Source organism: Rhododendron vialii, chromosome 4a (assembly GCF_030253575.1).
Source record: "Rhododendron vialii isolate Sample 1 chromosome 4a, ASM3025357v1".
NCBI lineage: Eukaryota > Viridiplantae > Streptophyta > Magnoliopsida > Ericales > Ericaceae > Rhododendron > Rhododendron vialii.
Window position 1 is genome coordinate 10,767,106 of NC_080560.1, and position 18,674 is coordinate 10,785,779.

The 18,674-nt window shown below is 37.9% G+C and overlaps 2 protein-coding genes and 1 pseudogene across 3 annotated transcripts; 2 read left to right on the forward strand and 1 right to left on the reverse strand.

The window, feature by feature from the left end:
• Positions 1-1,951: 1,951 nt before the first annotated feature.
• On the forward strand, positions 1,952-7,471 carry LOC131324883 (nicotianamine aminotransferase 1-like). Its single transcript, XM_058357063.1, has 7 exons — positions 1,952-2,329; positions 3,674-4,013; positions 4,332-4,550; positions 5,408-5,467; positions 5,850-6,005; positions 6,093-6,186; positions 7,133-7,471. The coding sequence occupies exons 1-7, from the start codon at positions 2,055-2,057 to the stop codon at positions 7,249-7,251; spliced, it is 1,263 nt and encodes a 420-aa protein (XP_058213046.1). The 5' UTR covers positions 1,952-2,054; the 3' UTR covers positions 7,252-7,471.
• A 741-nt stretch (positions 7,472-8,212) lies between these two features.
• LOC131323657 (BRI1 kinase inhibitor 1-like) lies at positions 8,213-8,949 on the forward strand (annotated as a pseudogene).
• Positions 8,950-9,140: 191 nt separating this feature from the next.
• On the reverse strand, positions 9,141-10,819 carry LOC131323296 (protein CYSTEINE-RICH TRANSMEMBRANE MODULE 9-like). Of its 2 annotated transcripts, none has more exons than XM_058355011.1 (3): positions 10,620-10,819; positions 9,537-9,684; positions 9,141-9,424 (listed from the first exon to the last, which is right to left on the reverse strand). In XM_058355011.1, the coding sequence occupies exons 1-3, from the start codon at positions 10,651-10,653 to the stop codon at positions 9,379-9,381; spliced, it is 228 nt and encodes a 75-aa protein (XP_058210994.1). In that variant the 5' UTR covers positions 10,654-10,819; the 3' UTR covers positions 9,141-9,378. The 2 variants fall into 2 exon arrangements, with proteins under 2 accessions (XP_058210994.1, XP_058210993.1); XM_058355010.1 differs by having other exon boundaries at positions 9,537-9,687; positions 10,620-10,809.
• Between the last annotated feature and the right edge of the window lie 7,855 nt (positions 10,820-18,674).

Sequence of the window (18,674 nt, forward strand, 5' to 3'; positions counted from 1 at the left end):
CACTAATTGGGCTTGTTTTTAAGTGTTAGCAAATTTTTGGGGTCAATTCATACGAAGTTTTGCTCTGACTGTAATGAGTTCTCAGCAAGTGGAAGGTGAGATTGGATCCAAGGGATTAGCAATTAGCACGTAAGTTGGTCTGGAGACGTGAATTATCAAAGAAGTCCAATATCATTATAAACCCGACCCAACTAATACCCCTCGTTAAGGGAAGAAACAGTAATGATTCTCACACATATGTTTTTGCACATATCTTGCACATATATTTTTGTGGGGCACATATCGAGGTTCCACAAAATGATCCAAACCGCTTATTTTTTTTAAAATATTTTTTGGAGGGTTCCTGTAAAAAATCAGCTCTAACAGATATCGGTAAGGGCATTCTCAGAAATCGCAGGACGAATCATTCTGTTTTGCTCTACGAATTCTAAAAAAGCCCTTACCGATATCTGTTGGAGCTGATTTTTTAAAGGAACCGTCCAAAAAAAATATTTTAAAAAAGATGAGCGGTTCGGATCATTTTGTGGAATCCCGATACGAGCCCTACAAAAATGTGTGTGCAAGATATGTGCAAAAAGCCAAAAAACATATGTGCAAGTAGCATGGTTGGGGAAGAAATAATCCTAACAAATAGTACAAGAGGAATGGTGCTCACATGCAGGTGAATACACAAATTTACTTCCCAGGCCACACAAAGCGAACAATTAAATTGAACAGATACCAATGCTATGTCCGCTACCATTTCATGCACATGGGCTCACAAGATGCTTGTCAGATCAGCACACATCGTAGGGCTTCGAACTAGTAATTTGATAAGAATTTATCCATTGGTCTATATTTGAACTCGTGCAAAAATGGCTCCGAATTGGTGAAACATCATTTTTTGACTTGTTGATACTGTCGCAAGTCAAAAATAATAATTTTGACAATGCTAGTTTTTTTAAACCAAAGGATATCAATAAGTCTACTTTCTTGAGATATTTGACTTGAACTATAGAATCAAATGCATTATCCACTATGACCATCCAACATCACAAATTAATAAAATTATACCAGGTCTGTTCTGAGTATTCGAAAATTCTAATCATTATCTGGAGCAGTTGAATAAATGTAGCACTTCAGGAAGTACAAATGACTAGACGCCACATAAGCAAAAAGAAACATAAACAACAACAATAACAACAACTACAACAACAAAAAAAGAATCAAATTTTGATGATTTTATATCATTTAAGTGACGAGCAAGGAGAACAAAGCATTTTCCTTCCCATATGTTGGTTCTCGGTATCCAACCTTAGCTGTTTTGTTAAAGGAAAAATAATTCCACACCATAACTGTTTCTAAATAAAATACTACTTGTGAACTGAACCGGTAATATAATCATGCTAATAGAATAATACTAATTCATTTGCATTTCCATCTCCAAACTTCAGTGCGTAGTAGATAGGCTATGTAAGCATTCAATCTAACACTTTGGCCACATCTTTTAAAACAATAAGCATTCATCAAACAGAAAATCTGCTTGCACAGCAGCCGTGCACAGATCCGTTTTGCGTCCGTCTCGAGTCTCGCAAAGATGATCGGAGCCGCTCATTTTGTTCAAAATACTTCGATTGTGGTCTCTGTAAAAAATCACCTCAATTCGATATCGGGAAGGGTGTTTACGAATCATCTAATTTTGCTTTAAAATTTAGCCGAAATTATTCTTCCTGGACACTGCTATGTGGTACCCGAAATTCATCATCCATCGTACATTTATGCGATTTTCACAAAAATGTTTTCTTTGTGAGTAATTATTCAATAGTCTGAAAATACTGTCACGTGATACTTCGAACTCCTTTACAATCACACGTTCCTATGGGGTCCATATACTTAGTTATAGATCCCAGATGGATGTGTAATTATAAAATGGTATGGAATATTACTCCCTGACTATTTTATAATTTCACTTTCCTAGTCCCGTGCCGAGAAATCCGAGATCTCTATCTCTCTCTCTCTCCCCTCAAAAAACCAAGAAACTCCGGTAACCCCCACTCACGAAAACTTCCCAAGAAATGGCGACCGGACCGTCGCCGAAATGGGATATCAGCCATGCAAACGGAGAGGGGAAAACAGCGTCGGTAATCACCGTTAGAAGCGTTCTTGAAAAGATAATGAAGAACCTCAACGAATCCGATACAAGGCCAGTCGTCCCTCTCGGCCACGGCGACCCGTCGGCGTTTCCGTGCTTTCGGACCACCCTTGCGGCCGAGGACGCCATTGTTGACGCCGTTCGATCTGCTAAGTTCAACTGCTACGCTCCCGCCGTTGGCATTGAGCCAGCCAGGAGGTAGAATTTTTTATTATTTTTGATCTTGTGACAAATGTTTTGGACGCTGTTAAATACAACTACGAATTTGCTACATGTAGCCAATTTATATAAAAGGAAATTTTTGGATTCCTTCTTATGAAATGGCTACATATAACAAATTCGCAGTTGCAAATAGCCTGGCCAATGTTTTTATGGAATGGGATTTTTATTCAGTGATTTCGTGTTTTTACCATGTTCTGTTAGCATGTCGCATCCCATGTTCATTTGACAATAGTGGGTATCAAATTGGAGGGTTGTGTAAGTTTCTTGTTTGGTTATCCACTCCAAAATTTTGTTCTGTCATTCGAGTTTTTTCGTCATAGGTCAATTTTTTACTTTTTAGATGTAAAAAATTGAGTAACGACGAAAAAAATACGCAAACTTATAGAACTTTTTTTTTTTATCTAAATTTTTTAACTAAAAACTGTTGGAATTTGTCCCACATTGGATACTCATAACCTCCAAAATTAGTATATGAGCTCGGGCGGCCTTTCCACTCATAACCAATTGATTTTGAGGTGGATACTTTTAACATGGTATCAGAGCTAGGTTTTTGAAGGTTTTTTCCCCTTTGTTTGTGCCGTTGCACCTTATTTCTTCTAGATCCTTTATTGACCTCTCCACGTGCGAGTCGGGGGTCGCACGTGCGGGAGAGTGTTGGAATTTGTCCCACATTGATTATTCAACCTCCAAAACTAGTATATGAGCCTGAGCGGCCTCTCCACTCTTGACCAATTGGTTTTGAGGTGGATGCTTAAACCTAATAAGGAATGTGTGTTTTGGATTTCTATGTTTAGTTGCATGGATGGATATTCTTCATCGGAATTTTGGTTTGTGGGCAACAAGTGGCTAACAAAGTCTATGAATTTTGGGCATCATTGTCACTTTTTATCTGGACAGAATTAGGCTTTACGGAATTGAGAATATTTTCCGTGTAGCCGAATTCAATTGATTGGGATTTATACAAGCAATCGGAAGTTGGTTTTTTTAACTGAATCTATAATCCAACGACGAATAAGCCTATGTTGAGAAATGATGGATACAAATAAGAAATAAAGGGTGATCATTGAGGAAGAAGAGTGAAAAAGTTGGTAATTGGTATTTAGCCCTGCCTCATCGAGAAAAGGTAATGCAACTTCTAATCCAGATTCCATTGGCATAATGGAACTATCATAATTTTGCCGGATCATGCACTACCCCCTTGTGAAGAGATTTGGATAAAAAATTTGTGTTATATCACTACAATACATAGTGAGCTCACTTGGGCTGATTTATTTGATTAGCCCCCTCTATTGAATTCTTACATTTATGCTTTTATAAAAGGTCTATTGCAGAACATCTCTCTCGCGATCTTCCGTATAAGTTATCACCGGATGATGTTTACCTCACTGCTGGTGCCAATCATGCAATTGAAGTCCTTGTAACAGCCCTGGCTCGCCCCGGTGCCAATATATTACTTCCAAGACCTGGATATCCACTATACGAAGCTCATGCTTCTTTTAGTCAACTTGAAGTTCGGCACTTTGACCTTCTACCAGAAAAGGGTTGGGAGGTTGATCTAGATTCCGTTGAAGCCCTTGCAAATGATAGAACTGTTGCCATGGTCGTCATTAACCCTGGAAATCCTTGTGGGAATGTTCTCACGCTCGAACATATGAAGAAGGTTGGTGAAATTCATTTCCAGGAAATCTAGATATTCCCTCGATCTGGTCCTTTTTGAGAATTCCAATATTTTAAGGAGACGTGAAATAGTAGCATTTGAAGTTCAAATTTTTCGGAGTTAGTTTTTTTGGTTATTACCCCTCAATACTCAAGGTACAGAATTTAACGGGGATAGCATACCTCGACTTTTTCAAGTGGACTAATAATTTGGGAATCTCAAAATGACCAGCAATTAAGGACGGAGGAAGTATGTATGTTTCTGCTAATATCGCTCTAAATTCTGAAGTTGGTCACTGTTCTTTCATCGAGTCCTTCTCAGATAGCAGAGACTGCAAGAAAGCTTGGGATATTACTGATTGCGGACGAAGTTTATGACCATCTAGCTTTTGGGAGTAACCCTTTTGTGCCTGTGGGAGTATGTGGACCAATCACACCAGTTCTTACAATTGGTTCTATGTCAAAGAGATGGATTGTTCCAGGATGGAGACTTGGTTGGATAGTGACAAATGATCCCACCGGCATCCTTCAAAGATCTGGGGTTTACTCTCTCTCTCTCTCTCTCTCTCTCTCTCTCTCTCTCTCTCTCTCTCTCTCTCTCTCATATTCTTGTGTCAAAATTCATCCTTTTCTAAACAAACTTTGGGCAGTGGGTAAGGCTTATCAAGTGCTTTCAGCAAAGGTTTTCAGTTTTTTGCATTATTTGGGCATACAAGACAATATTGAAACTGAGCATTCTCATCCAGCATTTTCCAACTATATACAATCAACTTGCTTTAGGATGTGTTACCTCATTTTTTTTTTTGGCAAAATCGTTAGAAATGTTTCTCCTTGTGAGTTTGGGTTTGTAATTAGTGTGTGAAATACGAAAGGCGCACAACATGGTTTTAGATAGTGTTTGAAATAGCATGCTTTCTGAGTGGCCTACTCGATTTGTCTTTATTTTGAATGACACCCAGGTACATCTTTTTAAAGCAGAAATACCTGCGTTTCGTGCACTCAAATAGTATTGCCTTAAATCTCTAATCAGACATATGCAGTGGTACAACAAAGTATTGCCTTGTTTCATACCATAGCCTTCGCCCTTCGGTAAACTCCACCGTAGTTGTTTCTCACAAGTAGAACATGTACTGAAATTAAGTGACCTTCATCAAATTACTATATCCCATGAAACATGTGAATACCACAGAGCTGCAAATTTGCACATGCATGGATATGTACTAATCACCAAACCAGACTTGATAGAAGTGAATAGAACCCTCAAGACCTATTTCAGAGGTCCAGAGGAAGTAAACACATACAAGTATTCACGAGGCACATGTATATGTTCAGCACCTAAGACAATTGACAAAGATACCGTTGCATCCCTTCCAAAAAGGTTTTTGTTTCTCATTTCAGATTGTCCAGGCCTTGAAGAGCTATCTCAACATCACTGCGGACCCTACAACCTTTGTTCAGGTATGTGACCGATGGTGCTTCTTTCCGGTACACAATTTGATTATAAATGGTGATATGTTTGTGAGTTGTTCACACAGTATTTTAACATGCAAAGCATGCTTGGCTTCTTATTACTGATTAGAGCTGAATGCTTATACGCAAAATGAGTATATGAAGCACTCATGCACAGAGCTGACCCTCCTAAATGGTGAAATTTAATCGATTAGATCATATCAAGGAAATTTGAGTTATTGGCCAATCCCCTCAAGGGATTGGACTAATGTTACGGTGCTTGCTTTCAGGGACACATAGTATCATCTGTCCTTTTGAGGTGAAACAGATTATGATTGTAATAATGGGAGTTAGAATATATGTGAATTGAACTTCATGATTTTTGCATCAGGGAGCAGTAACTCAGATTCTCAACAACACAACAGAGGATTTTTTCTTGAAGATTATAAATACACTCTGTGAATCTGCAAATATCTGTTATGATAGACTCAAGGAGATCCCTTGTATTACTTGCCCTCACAAAGCGGAAGGATCTATGTCTACCATGGTCAGTTAAAACTTTGATATTTTAATTGTCATGTTTTAAAATAAATGAGTTGAGAAATTTAGAAGTGTTATGACTACTTCGTTCCAGGTGAAGCTAAATCTTCCGTTATTGGAAGACATCAGCGATGATATGGATTTTTGTGTCAAGCTTGCTAAAGAGGAATCTGTCGTGGTTCTGCCAGGTAATCAAGAATTATGGAAGGTGATCAGAACCATTGTTATTTTCTTAAAATGCAAAGCTTTCATTACATTTCCCTCGTGTGGTTTCTCGTGTCACCCCTTTATCCGTCCACTTGGTTTCTTGGAGAAAAATTAGTTGTCTCATTTTCAAAGCCAGTCAAATACTGACGGATTTTTGTGCCATTAACCTTTTTAGTTGAAACTTTCAAATGCATCACTCCACCCTATTGCTTGATGTAAATGATGAGCTGGTTATGCTTGATGCATGCATAGTACTTTTGCTTATGAAGTTAGAATTTAGAAAACCCTTCCACGATTTCGAGTTAAACCACAATTAAGCTGTCATAGCATGACAACCTTCGGTCAAATGAGGGTTATTCTGTACCACGATTGAGCCACAATTGAAACTTAGAGAAGATCTCAATACCAACTTATGACACTGGAAGCGAGGATGTCTTGATGGCACCTCCAAAAACCGTTCGATTATGTAACATAGCATATATAGCGAAATGGATACACGCAAACAAATTATGTACATACGTGTCAAAGATGTTACTTCTTTTTATGTCATCAATCAATCGGAATCAATCACAAAAGATCCTAATTGCAACACAAATCAATTAAAAAAAATTGGCCATTGTCTTTCTTTTTGTTACGTAATAATCTAGTTGATTTGTGAACAATATGATCCGGATAGTAAACCCGTATCCTTTCTATCAACATATGCTGCCACTGTGGGATTGTTGGATTTTCTAGGGTTGGAAACATATGCCGTCATGGCAACTGTGATATCATCTTACTGTCCTGATTGTTAGGGGACAAAGAAGGAACCACAGATACCTGTTGTAATAAGCAACACTACAATCATTCTGGAGAGGGCCAAAAATATTTTCGATGTTTGAAGGTGTTGGGTAGAAAAAAAATACTTATAGCATGTCTATCTTGTAGGGTTTGTCGTGGGACTAAAGAATTGGCTCCGCGTAACGTTCTCTGTTGAGCCATCATTGCTTGAAGATGGGCTTGGGAGGATAAAGGCTTTCTCCTTGAGGCATGCCAAGAAGAAATGAGGGTCCCTTTGCCCTTGGGTCACGGTGTTCAGTCACGGTTGATCCACAAAATGCAAGTGCACATTCGATTTTGCACTAGGTTTAATGGTGCTATTCATGTGGAACCTTTCCCCAACACTTCCTTTTAACTCTATCTCTGAAACAGTTATTGGTGCGTGTTTCATTTGACAATGGTTTAGCCGGTTACATTTTCTTCTTTCATGTTATTCCTCTCTCTCTCTCTCTCTCTCTCTCTCTCTCTCTCTCTCTCTTGATAAAATGTTCTGGCCATCTTACCTTACGTGAACATCAACTAAACCCTTGGTTATTCCTACCTTTATCGTGGTCCAAGAATGTGGACAGCATGAGCATCATTTCCAGGCAGATTTACAGCATTAGGAAAAAAACGTGAAATCCCTTGCTTTGTAGTTTAGTAATGAGTTTGGATTCTCTTCGGTCCAAGTATTGGACTAAATGAGATAGTTCAAGTCATGGTTCAATGGGTGGAATGGTAATGAGATGTGCGTAATCTCATCCTACGAGTGGTGCCGAAATTGCTACCTAAACAAGTAGGCAAGTTAGTCATCCTCTTTGGAGCATCTCCTATGGGTTCAATAGCCACAAGTTATTTTTTTCTTGGTAAAATGTCTAAGTGGTGTTAGTTCAAAAAATAGTCCTCCGATGGTTAAAAGAGAAAATAGTGAGATAAAATTGACTAGAACCCATTCTTGGCTTGGGCTAAATTCAGTGCCAAATTTGGTACAGGAATTTACAAAGCAATAATCTGCTTTAACCAGAGTAACAAGGACAAGAGGCCTTAGGCTTAACGGCATTAGGAATGCATTAAGGTGCTAAAAGAAAAAGAGGTTAGGAGTTCAACTCCTCTTTTAAAGGTATTAATCGAACAATACTGAGTTTGCCGATCAAAAAGGTAACAAGAGAAGTATTACGGACACATGTTTGGACACAAGTCCCACACATAATGCAAAGGATATGCAAAAAGTCTATACTTACTGCACACATTGACCGCTTAGCTTATCTCACGCTTACATGGCGGTGGGCCCCACGTAAAAAAAGAAGAAGAGACAAACTGGATCAAGACCATCACCACAGCACTGAATGCAAATCACCACCACCACAACCACCCTCCTCCTCCTCCCCCGTACACGAATTCTCCTTCACAATCTCCCTCCACCACCACCACCCTCCACCGCCGCCAAACCGTCGCTGCCTTCGATCGCCGTCAACTTATCCCCCATCGACGAAATCTTCTTCCATGGCCACCTCCACCCCCTACCCCTCCTCCCCTCGCTCCTCCACCAACTCTCTTGACAGTTTTACCCTCCCTATCAATGAAAATCTCCATATTCCCACCTCCACCACCACCAACCCGGCCCGACCCAATCAACGGAAAAAAACGACCCAAACAGAAACCTAAACCCAAATCCAAGTCATTCTCCCTCTTCGAAAGCGGATTTTACCGAAGAGAGAGAAACAGAGGAGACCGATAAATAAATTAAAAAAAAAAAAAAACAAACAGAGGAGGGGGAGAGGGAAAAACAAAAGCAGAGGAAGTAGTTGAAGTTTGACTTGAGTCTTGTACTCAAGAGGTAAATGAGAATGGTGGTAGGAGGTGGTGATGATGCTCGGCGGTGGTGGTGGTTGTCGGCGGTGGCCGTCCTTGGTGCTTTTCGTTTACTGCTGCTGTTTTGTGTGTGAGTGTTTTTTTAAAATGTGGGGCCCACCACCACGTAGGCGTGCGGTAGGCTAAGCGGTAAATGTGTGCGATAAGTGTAGACTATTTGAAGGATATAGGCTGAGCAGTCAATGTGTGCGATAAGTGTAAACTTTTTGAAAGATATATATATCCGTATTGGACAGTTCGGAACACATTCATACTCGGATATCGATTTCAAAATTACTAGAGATGCTATGTAATCCAATGAAAGATAAGTACTACAAACGGACAATGGAAGAAGTAGGAACCCTACATCAAATCAGAGAAGAAACTCTCATCAACCACAATAATAATTCAAAATTAAATACACGTGAAATCAAATAACATAACACTGTTTTATCGAAATTTTATTTAAAAAAGAAAAAGAAAAAGAGGACAGATCCATCATGGCACAATCAATCCATCCATCCTTAGAAGCAAGCATCCAAGACACAGCAACAACACAAGGCAGCGCAACTGCAAAACAGGGCATAATCATAAATAACCACGTTTGGAGTACTTACTTAAGGAAGGAGAGAGAGAGAGAGAGAGAGAGAGAGAGAGAGAGAGAGAGAGAGAGAGAGCTCACCATCCCTTCCAGAAGCCATCTTCCCTGGCTCGGGTTGCGGCGGGAACTGGATTCTGGGGCTCGGGTTGACCATCTCTCCTCGGGTAACCCGCTGGCGGTGGAGCAGTAAACTGAACCGATGCTGCAGCGTATCCAGGTGCTGGATAAGCTACTGCACATAATTTAAGTAAGAAATTCCATAAAACCAAAAACGCATGCTCCCTCCTTCCAATTTTTTTTCTTTCCTTGTTCTCCTTGATTTTCAAAAAATACCTCCTAAATTCTCTTTACTTTCAACATTTCTCTCTCTATCTCTCTTCACTTATTACCCCTATTATTTTTCAAAAAAACATCAAGTCCAAATCTAAACACAGCATTAAAAATTCTAAAAATTTTCACAACTTAAATTGTTCGTCTAAAAAAGTCATTGTAGATTATTTTTTATCCTTATTTAATTTTTTTTTTTTGCATTTGTTAATTTTGTCATTTTTTTATGAATTATTGTTTCGTCGTGACGAGAGAAATCTTAAAAACAAAAATTATGACCGAAACTCAATTTTTTTGAATAAAGACAAAAAGAAGTCAATAAATCAATTTTTTTCTCTTTATTCAAAAAAAAATTTGAATTTTGATTGTAATTTTTTTTACGACTTTTTAGATTTCTTTCGTCATGACAAAGTAATAATCCTTAAAAAAATTGACGAAGAACTAACAAATGCAAATTTTTTTTTGAATAAAGATAAAAAAAAATCCATAATGAATTATTTAGCCGAATAAGACACTCCTTGATATCTATCGATTTGTGAAAAAACACGACTTCTCCTTGAGAGTCTAGCTCTGAAAAAAAGAAGAAGGTTCTAATGAATCCTATAAACCTATAAGAGATATTCTTTCTCCTACTACACGCTTGGGGGATCCGATCAACCAAGGAAAAAGTCGTAATGTCAGGTTGATGCCATCAGTTCTATTTTGTTTTTTCTTAACGGAAAAATGAATCTTTTTATAGGCCTAGGTTTGCGGGTCGGAAATTATTTAGGAACGGAAGGAGCAGTGAATTAGAAGGATCAAAACTACGAGAATTCATCCAAAAGGAAAAGAACATACCTTGGGGCTGGTTTTGATTCAACTGAGAACTCATATTTGAAACAAACAGATGGATATAAACAGTGCGAGGAAAAGGGATATTTGTGTATGTATACGAGAGAGAGAGAGAGAGCAAAGGTAGAAGATGATGGTTTAGTAGAAAATATGTCTCCTAAGTATTTGTAAGAATTTTATATGCGTAAGGATTGAGGAGAGAGAGTATGTTAGGTGGAGAGAGGGAGTGGGACGGATGGAGTTGTTGACCAAGCCGGGGCGTGGGTCCGGGCCGGAAGTGGGGAAGATGCTAACCGGGGGAAGGATAAGTTTTTGGGTGCCGGACGTATGTGTATTCCGTCTGCGATCCCAACCGTTTCAACGTATTTTGAACGGTCTAGATTTTAGAGAGAGAAAAAGAGAAGAGAGAGTGGTTGGGCGGGGGAATAGAGAGAATAAATTTGGCCCGTCCAAAAATTTCTCAAGAGTAGAAGTGAGCAAAAGCTTTTGGATGTCAGGCGGGCACCAACACACGTGGTATTCCGTCGGTGATCCTTGCTATCCAAACGTGTTTTGAACGACTGGGATCGCCGACGGATACCGCCACATGATATCCCGCCTGGCACCCAAAAACATTTTTGGGCGATGGAGGGCAAAAAAGAAAGTTAAGAAAGCGCGTCCGGGGGGGGGGGGGGTGAGAGAAAGCAGATTCCCAAACGGCTACGGCAAAGTTGCATCAAAATTGCAGTATCTAACGGAGGAAGGATTCATATTTGATTTGATGATTATTCTCTAAAGGAAAGTAGAGGTTTTTTAAAACGGAATCAGGTTCCCAATCCCCAAAAAGAGCCTTGTTGAAATTGGGAAGGTTCTTGACTTCTTTCACACTGGGATTGGTGGGATAACCCAGAGAAGATCAACTTTTAGGTCAGATGAGACCTTCATTCGATGATCTTTGTAAGTCATGTGGCATTGCGAAAATTTTAGTTAAATCGGTAATCAGAGCTGGTCCTGAATTAAAGGTTGAGTTGCGAACGCTTTAGGTCTTAAAAACTTAGATTGTTCGGTCATACTTAGTACTTTTGCTGGAAGAACTGCGAGAGGAGTGATATCCAAAAGATGATTTTGAAACCTTGAAATGTTTGGTTACTATTTTAGGATTTTTTTTCTTCTTCTTCTTGGAAAAGTGATTATATATTTATATTTTGTTCATTAAGATTCGTGAAAGTGGCTCAATCTCAAATCGTCTTTTTTAAGTTTTCGAAAAATCAAGGCCAATAAGAATAATGGATCAATATGTCCGGACTTTGACCATTTCGTTTTGGATAAATAAAATTCGATTAAACCCTTATCGATTTCCGATTTATCTGACTTTAACTATTCAATACTAGTAGTATTATTTTTCATCTGCATCATATGAGAATTCGAATCGCCACGAGGGAGAATCTTGGATTAGTGGTCATTGTTCGGAACCTTCTTTGGTCGGTCCATCATGGTTTTTTTTTTTTTCGTGTTAGAAAAAAGTTTGTTTTATAGGAAGAGAGAATAAACTATTTTACCGTCGGTGTAAAACCCCACTTTTCTACTATCATCTATGACGGGCTCCACCAAGTGTCTATTTGTTGTGATCTAAACCATTCATATTTTAAGACACGCAATACAGTATTGTCATGCAAAAAATTAACTTGATTGGAAGTCGATAGATATATCAAAATTTGGATTTTGCTTTATAAAATGGACGATCTGATTTTTGTCAATAATAATAAAGATTAACTATCCATTTTATAAAGTAAAATTTAATTTTTGAAATTTTTATCGATATCCGATCAAGTTTATTTTTTGCATGGATATGCTACTATATGAAATCTACAAGATGAACGGTTCAAATCAACAATAAATATACGGTAGAATCGAAAAAAGTGGTAGTACCGCCGGTGAAAAGAATTTTCTCTCCTTTTAGGAACGTGATTTTTTCCATTTAAATATGACAAGTGGGGGCGTTGGTGCATTAAATTAACATGATTTGAGGGATTGGACTGTGATCTGAATCGACGGAGACATATAGTCTACCATGTGATAATCTGAATTTTATATTGGCAAAATAAAAAATGAACTTATTCTTGGTCTTTGAAAAAGCCGACTTCCAAGAAGAAAGAATGGCTTTAAAAAGGATAAAAGTCTACATCCAAGAATTAGAAGAAAAAATGGATTTGAAAGAATGCTTAGGCGTAAAAGAAGGATTTGAAACAGACGATTCCGACTTAGAGGAAGGGATGCCGGGAGCGTGCTGCACAGCTACGTGCTGTGCAGCGTGCTGCGCGCGCCTTGCCGGCATCGGCCCGATGATCGGAGACGTCCACTGCGTAGAGCTCGTCGAGTACTATAAGTGTACCAAAAATCAACTCGATCAAATATCGTTAAATACCTCATCGGAACACATATAATTCGGAAAGAATGGATTCAGTGGTTTTGATCCAGTGTTTCATATCCATTAGGATTCATTTTTTTCCAAGTTATATGTATTCCGATGAAGTATTTAACGATATTTGATCGGGGTGATTTTTGGTATACTTGTAATACTCGACGAGCTCTACGCAGTGGACGTCTCCGATCGTCGGGCCGATGTCGGCAAGGCGGCACCAGCTGCCGCACAGCATGTAGCTGTGCAGCACGCTCCCAGCATCCTAGAAGAAGAAGAAGACTTTGAAGAAAAAGGAATCGACTACAAAATTTTAATTTCGTAGTCGATTGAGATTTTAATGGAATGAAAAAAAATAGAAAAAAGAAAAAAACTCAATAAAAAAAGAAGACAAGTAAAAAAACTTACTCCCTCCGTCCCTTTTTTTGTGTCCAGTATTTCATTTTGGGCTGTCCCTTAATAAGTGTCCATTTTGTAAAGTTAGGGGGGTAAAAGTTGGTGTATTGTCTATTTTGTCCCTAAAAGTAGATTTTATTTTGAAAAGTTAGTGAGTAAAAGTGTAATGATGATGGCTAAGTAGGAAAAGTGGAGGAAAAAATTGATGTGAAAGGTGTAATGATGATGTCTTTTTAATAAGTTGGAGTTACGAAGCAGGACACTTAAAAAGGGACGGAGGGAGTATTAGGAATCGTGATCCATTACATAATTACAACTAGAACCGATTCAGATGGAGCATACTGGAGTAATAAATTTGTATCTTTTGAAAAATAATGATGGGAAATCGCAGGGGGTTAGCTTTAGTAGTAGTCAAGGACGGAACCAGAATTTTATTCTAGCAGTGGCGAAATGTATAATAAAAAAATTTAGTGGTGGCGAAACTATATAAGTTGGGCATTAATTTTTTTTTTACATGTAATAATTGCATTTTCTAAAATTCTTGTCGTGGCGGTCGCCGTTGCTAGACCCCCCCGATCCCATCCTTGGTAGTAGTTAATGTCTGAGATTTAGGAATTTGCTCTCTTTTAAAATTTTAGGTTCGAAACCTTGAGGTCAGTTCATAACAGAGTTTTGTTCTACTTTTATTTAGGACCTCTGTAAGGAATGGTAAAATTGATCCTGTAAAATTAGTTGTCATACACGTCAAGATGGCCCAAACATTTGAATTATCAAAAAATAGTCTAGGAGGGAGAGAATACGTAATCCTATTAGAATGGGAATCGGTTATTCCCATTTATTAGTCCCGCATATCAAGGGGTGCAAAAGAGTCGAGCTAAACTTTGTAATGTTCGAGCTCGGCTTGTTTACTGAACGAGTCTAAAACTCGAGCTCAAACTCGACTCGTTTGTAAACAAGCTGAGCTTTTTAAGTGTTGAGCTCGGCTTATTTAGTATATGAGCCTTAAACTCAAGCTTGAGCTCGGCTCGATTACTAAACGAGCCGAGCCAAGCCTTAGGGAGCCGAGCCACAAGCTGCTTGCGAGCAGCTCGATTTGTTTGCAGCCTCTACGCATGTGTTATGTGTACGATATGTCACTTTTTTTTTTTTTAGAAAACTGAGGATAATGGTCACTTGCTCCACATTAATTTTGCTATCAAAGTTTTAATTGTTTCTGTTGTATTTGTGTATTTGCGGCGCAGTGCTCTACTCCTTAGTCCTTTGTTGGCTTTTGCTTGTCGCCAGCGCTTTTTCTTGTATTATCTATCTTTATATCAATGAAGTTCTTTTTTATGTAAAAAAAAAGAATAGGATTCGTGAGAGGTCCAATTAGAGTCCAGAATTCTTTGGAAATTGATTTTTTTCAAAATTAAAGGGAATGGGAATCAGATATTCCCTTTTAGCCCCGCATATCAAGGGTGCAAATGAGCCGAGTTGAGCTTTGCAATATTCGAACTCGGCTTGTTTACTAAACGAGCTTAAAATTCGAGTTCGAGCTCGATTCATATGTAAAAGCGCGAGCTCAACACTCAAAAGTTGAGCTCGTTTTGACTTGTAAAGGCTCGGCTCGATTACCAAACGAGTCGAGCCCAGCCCTGTGAGATGAGGATATGTCACTAGCTCCACCTTATTTTGCTATCAATGTATTCGCACGGCCCGACTCCAGGAATTGGGACTCGAGAGAGGTGGTCCAATTAGAGTACAGAATTCTTTGGAAATTGATATTTGAAAGTTACAGTATAAGATAACAATATTCTAGTTTTTGTCGCACGCTCTTAAGAAAAATTAAAAAAAGGAATTTCGAGATATTATTGATACCATATGTTAATGAACGTAGTAACTTCATAATAAAATATCATGTACTACCTTATGAAATTTGGTGTGTTGAAAGTAAGTTTAGTTCATTTCAAGGTTTTGAATACCGCATCGGTTTGAGTACTGGTTTTTTTAATGGTACGGTATAGTATTGACCTGTACTAATCGGTATTATCCGGTACTTGAAGGGAAAAAAATATAAAAATAGTCTGGTACCAACCAATATCTACAGTACCATCCGGTATTTGAGACAACACGAAATTAGAGGCGTAAGGTACTGTCGGATACGGCATGTGATTCATAGGGGGTGTTTGGATGGGCCATTTTTACATTTTTCAATTCTAATTTTTGGGTTTTGGGTGTTTGGCAGGAAGAGGGAAAATGGGTTTTGAGGAAAATGGGTTTTGGGTTTTCAGGTTTCTAAAATAAAACGGAGAATGAGGTGAGAGGAGCTTTTTCAATTGTCATTTTCCCATTTTGGAATCCTGGCTTGCCAAAAAGTCTACCCTCCCCTCCCCTTTTGGAATAATCTCCAATTTGCCCTCGTTTAGGTCTGGAAGCACTTGCATGGTTTGGGGAAACTGAGCTCTCACAGAAAACTTGAAACTAACAATGCATATTTTATAGTTGGAACTGACAAATTTTTTTTTTTCCGGAGTAACTATTTTCCTTCTAATGATAACAAAAGTAGGTGCTCCAAAACCATATGTGTTTTAGTGTTTCCACCATTCAACTTGTGTTTACATTATGCCTGTATAGGTTTGAAATCTAGTGGATCTATCTTTTTAGGTATAAGCCCTTTCAAAAACATGGAAACGTGTTTGTTGACGATGATCAAGACATAGAAAATGTAAGGGCTTCAATTCAAAATTGGACTGTCGCTAATCGTATCCGTTAGATGAGTTCTTCGCTATTATAGTATGTTTGTTCAATTGGAGTAATTTTTTTAATCCGATTTTCTGTAATATTTGTTGTTGTAATGTATTTTCTAGTATGCCTGTATAATTTCTGTAATTTGGTTTAATCCGGATTTAAGTAATATTTTGTGTTGTAATTTTTTAATGTTTAGATTATAAATTTCATCGCTTCTTGTATTGTTTGGTTTTCTCATTACTTTGGTTTAAACTTCATTATTAATTTAATTTATCATTCAAAAACATTTTTATGGAAAAGTAACAACAAACAATAATTGAAATAATAAAAATATAAGTAAAATAAAGGGGGGACACTTTTCAATTCATGTACATAACCAATTTCGGAAGTACATTTTAAAAAAATTGATTAAAACATTATTTATATACATTATACACTATTATTAATAACCGGGGGCAATATAGTAAAAAATCAATCCATAATTCATTTTTATTCCATATCTTCCAAATAGTACTCCTATTGCAAAATACATTCTGCACATATCATCCAAACACTCTATCAAATACAAAATACATTTTGATCATAATACTAAAAGTCAAAAAGGCAAAAAATGAAAAATCAAAAAGTTGGCTTCCAAACACTCCCATAATAACCTTGGTTCATTTTTCAAACTTGGCGTACAACAAAAAACTACTACGAGCCGGCGGCGGCCGGCCCCAAAATACAATCTGGCTTGTGCATCCACGTAATCCTAATATTTGGATCAACGTCTCTAAAAGCCCAAGTTCCTCGCATTGGCCAATTTTTTTTTTTTTGCATTTGTTAATTTTTCGTCAATTTTTTGAGAATTATTGTCTTGTCATGACGAGAGAAATTTAAAAAATAAAAAATTATGATCGAAATCCAATTTTTTTTAATAAAGACAAAAAAACTGGATTATTGGCTTATTTTCGTCTTTATTCAAAAAAATTAGATTTTGATCGTAATTTTTTACTTTTTAGATTCCTCTCATAATGACAAAGCAATGATCCTCAAAAAAATCGACAAAAAACTAACAAATGCAAAAAAAATTGAATAAAGACAAAAAAATAAGCCAAACAGCTTATTTAACCGAATGAGTGGAACTCACCCAAAAACAAATCCACGAGCGTCTAGGGGTGCATTTGGTCAGTGCATTCACAAACAAGCTGAGTTATTCGGCAGCACATCGTAGGGAAAGAAGAGAGATGCTACATACACTACCATTCATCCATTACACCATCTACTACATTTTTTATGAGGCTCACTCCGGCCCCGAAAAAAATACAGAAAAATATCCATAAATTTTAGAATAATATTTTATGGGACCCTGAAAAAAATCAGCTCCAAAGAATATCGGTAAGTATTATTTTTTGATTTGTAGGGACAAAACTGTTTAACTGCATAGTTTCGCTCCTACGAATCAAGAAATAATACTTACTGATATTTGTTGGAGCTGATTTTTTACAGAGCCCCATAATATATTATTTTAAAATTTATGAATAATTTTCTGTATTTTTTTGGGATCCAATGTGAGCCCTACAAAATATGTAGTGAATGATGTAGTGGTTGGATGTAGTGTACCTAGACTTATTGGGGAAAGAATGATGCTCCCAAGGAATTTTGTACGCAATTTTTGGAGGCGGGGTCTGCTGTGCCCAGGTACAGCAGCCAAGAGCAGCACCCCAAACGGGGCCCGCTTCGATGATCGGAAACATTCAATTCGTAGAGCTCGTCGAGTAGAACACTTATACCAAAAATCAGCTCGATTCGATATCACTAAGTGCCTCATCTGAACATTATTATCTTGAAAAGAATGAATCTAAAACACTAGATAAAATCCACAATTTTTGGTACATCAAGATAATAATATTTGAATGAGGCATTTAATGAGCTGATTTTTGAAACACTTGTTCTACTTGATAAGCTTTATGAAGTGAACGTTTTTGATCATAAGAGTGGGCCTCATTTGGGGCGCTGCTCTAGGCTGCTGGGCACAGCAGCCCCCCGCCTCCACAATTTTTGTACTAAGCAGGATGATAGCTGAAGACCGTCTCACTTTCTTTATTACATGAATACTTTATTACATGAATGACGAACACATCAAGGTCAAAAAAAGTGCACCATAAATATTGTTTGTTGACTTGGAACTCATGGTAGACAACAAGCAGGGTTGCAAATGAACCAAACAGCTCGCGAACTCGGCTTGTTCGAAAAAAGCTCAGCTCGATTAAATAGACTCATTTAGTAAATGATTTAGTTCGGCTCGTTAAGGGCTCAACTTGTTAAGGCTTGAGCAGAGCTCAAGGTCAAGTTTTTGGCTCGCTTAGTAAACGGGCCAAGCTCAAGCTCGACAAAGCTCGATTCTGCTCGTTTGCAAGCCCCTCAGGTTTTTCCAAGTTCATTTCAAGGACTAAGTCAACCCTAACTTGAATCAACTATGAAGCAGTTGGTGCTATCTGAGACCCCATACATAACATATTCACGTTACAATTGTTTCTGGAGAAAGAAAGTTTTCCAAA